Source organism: Papilio machaon, chromosome 3, assembly GCF_912999745.1.
Source record: "Papilio machaon chromosome 3, ilPapMach1.1, whole genome shotgun sequence".
Lineage (NCBI taxonomy): Eukaryota > Metazoa > Arthropoda > Insecta > Lepidoptera > Papilionidae > Papilio > Papilio machaon.
In genome coordinates this window covers 1140752-1144593 of record NC_059988.1, presented here as the reverse complement: position 1 = coordinate 1144593, position 3842 = coordinate 1140752, and the positions used below count along the sequence as shown (strand labels likewise).

At 42.0% G+C, this 3842-nt stretch overlaps 1 protein-coding gene across 1 annotated transcript; it reads right to left on the bottom strand.

Moving 5' to 3' along the window:
• Positions 1-3173: 3173 nt before the first annotated feature.
• LOC123723531 lies at positions 3174-3584 on the bottom strand. The gene has a single exon (XM_045686510.1). The coding sequence runs from the start codon at positions 3582-3584 to the stop codon at positions 3174-3176; it is 411 nt and encodes a 136-aa protein (XP_045542466.1).
• Between the last annotated feature and the right edge of the window lie 258 nt (positions 3585-3842).

Here is a 3842-nt window from a genome sequence, read left to right as displayed (position 1 = left end):
AGTTATTTCCAAGAAACTTTAACATCTGCCACATCAATGCACAAAGTATTCCATCACACATTGCAGACCTGCACGAATCATTTGAATCGTCCCACATTGATGCCATTCTTATCTCTGAAAGCTGGCTCAAGCCGTCTATCCCGTCAACTTCGGTTTCTATCCCCGGCTTTACTCTGGTGCGGAACGACCGAACAAATAAAAGAGGCGGTGGAGTAGCAATTTATATTAAAAGTAAATACTCATATAAAATAATCCTGCAGTCAGCTTCCGCCTACCATGCAAATGCTGAATTCCTTTTTCTCGAGATCGATTCCGATGTTAAACTTATATTAGGTGTTATCTACTGCCCTCCTAATGTCGATTATTTCTCAGAGTTAGAAAACATTTTTGAATCCCTCATGGGAACTTATACGCACTTTTTAGTTATGGGGGATTTTAATACGTGCCTTCTCAACGACAATATTCGTTCTTCAAAACTAAAGGATGTAATTGAGTCAGCTAATTTGGATATTTTAAAACTAACTGCCACGCACCACTCTAGTGCCACAGACACTCTTCTCGACCTACTTTTAACCTCACATACCCATTTAGTTGCACATTACGGCCAATTTTCTGCTCCTGCTTTTTCTCATCACGACCTCATCTTTTGCTCATTTAAATTGAAATCTCCTAAACATAAACCCTTAGTCTTAGAGAAACGCAACTTTGCTCGGATGAATACCGATCTGTTGCACTGTGACGCCCAAAAAATTGATTGGAGCGCGGTCGAAGCGGCTGCCTCTGTCGATGACAAAGTCGGAGAATTTAACAAATTAATCATTCAACTTTATGATAAACATGCGCCAGTTCATACTGTCAAATTGAAGCACCCACCGTCACCATGGTTTAATGAAACCATACGTAACGTGATGAAGAAAAGAGATCGGGCTTTCCGCATATTCAAACGCGAAAGGAACGAACTGAACTGGTCTTCTTATAAAGTTATTCGTAATCTTTGCAATAAGCTTATCCGTAACGCTAAACGTCGATATATTAACCAGCAGATTGAAACTTCATCTCCCGCTGCTTTGTGGAAATTTTTGAAGTCCCTCGGAGTAGGCCAGCAATTGCCTACGGATAGTAAAATTAATATTGATCCCAATACTTTAAATTCCCACTTCACTAACATTTCTAAAATTTCCCCAACAATGAAATTCGACACCCTCAATGAAATTAAATCTATACAAACCCCTTGTATTTCGACTCCTTTCTATTTTGCGCCAGCTAGTGAAGACTGTATTAGAAAAGTATTTAACTCCCTAAAAACCAAAGCTGTGGGATGCGACGACATTGGACGCGTCATGTTGACGCACATTATTGACCAAGTACTACCTATCATCACACATATCGTAAATTTCTCCCTCACGTCTGGTACCTTTCCAGCACTATGGCGTAAAGCCCATGTGATACCACTCCCTAAAACACCTAACCCCATTCTACCTAGCGAGTACAGACCTATATCAATTCTGCCTTTTCTTTCCAAAATCATAGAATCAGTTGCCCTCACTCAAATCAATGACTTCCTCACTAATGCCAAAGTGTTTAATCCCTTCCAGTCCGGTTTCCGCAAAGGTCACAGTACTACAACAGCCTTATTAAAAATTTCTGAGGATATTCGTTCCAACATGGAACTTAAAATGATAACAGTGCTTGTCCTTGTCGATTTCAGTAGCGCCTTCAATGCTGTCGACCACGATCTCCTTCTAGCTCTTTTAAGCCAGCTGTATTTCTCTTCCTTCTCCGTTGACTGGTTCAGTTCATATCTGCGTGGTCGCAGCCAAGCTGTTCGATGTGGTCATACTGTGTCCGACTGGCTTGAAGTAGACACGGGCGTCCCCCAGGGCGGATTACTGTCCCCTCTCCTTTTTTCTCTCTTTATAAATCTGCTTTCCCCTCATCTCAAAAGCAATTACCACATGTATGCCGATGACCTGCAACTATATAGTGCTGCATCAGTCAATGACCTAAATTCTGCTATACTATCACTGAATAATGATCTATCTCGTCTCCAAAAGTGGTCTGAAGCATACGGCATCGTAATTAACCCACACAAATGCCAAGCAATCATTATAGGTAGTTCCCGCCAGTTAACTAAAATCATTACTGATGACATCCCGTCCCTTTCACTCAACGGTTGTGTCATCCCGTTTACGAGCACAGTCAAGGATCTGGGTGTCATTATTGACTCCGAGCTGCGATGGTCAGCCCATGTCAAAGAAATTTGTCGCAAATTCTATGCATCTCTCCATTCTATCATCCGATTTAAACACTTCCTCCCCGTCAAAACAAAGCTTACTTTAGTAAATTCCCTTCTTCTTCCCATTATTGATTATGCCGACGTTTGTTTTATTGATCTAAATACCGACTTACTGAATAAGCTTGATAGACTACTTAATAACTGCATACGATATATTTATGGCCTTCGCAAGTTCGATCATGTGTCGGATTTCCGATCAAAACTAAAATGGCTGCCCATCAGAGAACGTAGGAACGTTCGTATTCTCTGCACTCTTTACTCAGTATTAAATGATACAAATTACCCCACTTATTTAAAAGACCTCTTCAAATTCCTGTGTGAAAATCACGAGCTTTCTCTTCGGTCCTCTGATAATCTTTTACTATCCACGCCTATTCATCACTCGTCCTTCTTGGATAAATCCTTCTCTGTGACAGCTGTTAGACTGTGGAACGATCTTTCACCTAACATTAAAACAGCCTCCTCCAAGAATATTTTCAAGCGTCTGATTCGGCATCATTATGTTATGAGACTCCATTCATAAGAAGCCTTCTCGCTATTATTGTACTTATTAATCTAGAGTTCGTATTTATCTTATTCTCTTTCTTTTACATGTACAATATTTATAAATTTAAACTTACTTTTTTTCTAATGTATTACTGTATTACATAATATCTGTATTAGTAAAATAGTATCTTCAATTCATATCTGCCCTGCACATAATTATACTTTCCTCTCATATACCGGATGACTGGTAGAGAATGCCTTTAGGCATTAAGTCCTCCTTGTACTTATAAAAGTGCTAAAGAATAAATAAATAAATAAATAAATAAACCTGTGCGTCCTCACTACTTTGTCTGAGTGACGGACTTCCCCCTAGTCCGCCACTCTAGTTCGATTAAGGAGGGATAAGTCGGGCGAAAGCCCTTCTTCTCCCCCCTCTGCGGCGGCTTCGGATGGGGTCCTGGCTGGACGCCTCCCTCAGCCTCTCCGCTTCCTCTTTCTGCGAAATGACTACCTCGCAAAAGGTTTGGACGGCCCTCCAGGCTCTGTCCGACTCCGTCATCCTCTGTACTACAGCCGGCAGGGAAAGATCTGGGCCCACTACCGCCACGAGATCCTGCCTTTGCAGCGCCCAGGCAGGGCACTCCGCCAGCGTGTGCTCTGCCGTGTCCGCAGGACAATCGGCACAGTGATGGCATTGCGCGGACGGCTCCCTCCCAATCCGGCACAGATAGCTGCCGAAGCAACCATGCCCCGTCAGCACCTGCGCCAGACGGAAGGTTACCGCACCGTGCTCCCTCCTCATCCAAGCCACCAGAACTGGGCCGATTGCCCCGACCGTTTTCAAGACAAGAACTTGATGTGGTCTATTTACAATGTTTTATGACGAATTTTTAATTGTTAGTGTTTTTTTAGAAGTAATTTGGAAATATTTACCTAATATATTTAATTTTAAGATTGGCGACAGGTCGTAAAAACTCAAGCCAAAACTTTAAGGTTTATAAAACCTTGTATGCCGACCACACGTGAGTGGAAAAAGGCCAAGGAGATGATGATTATAGGT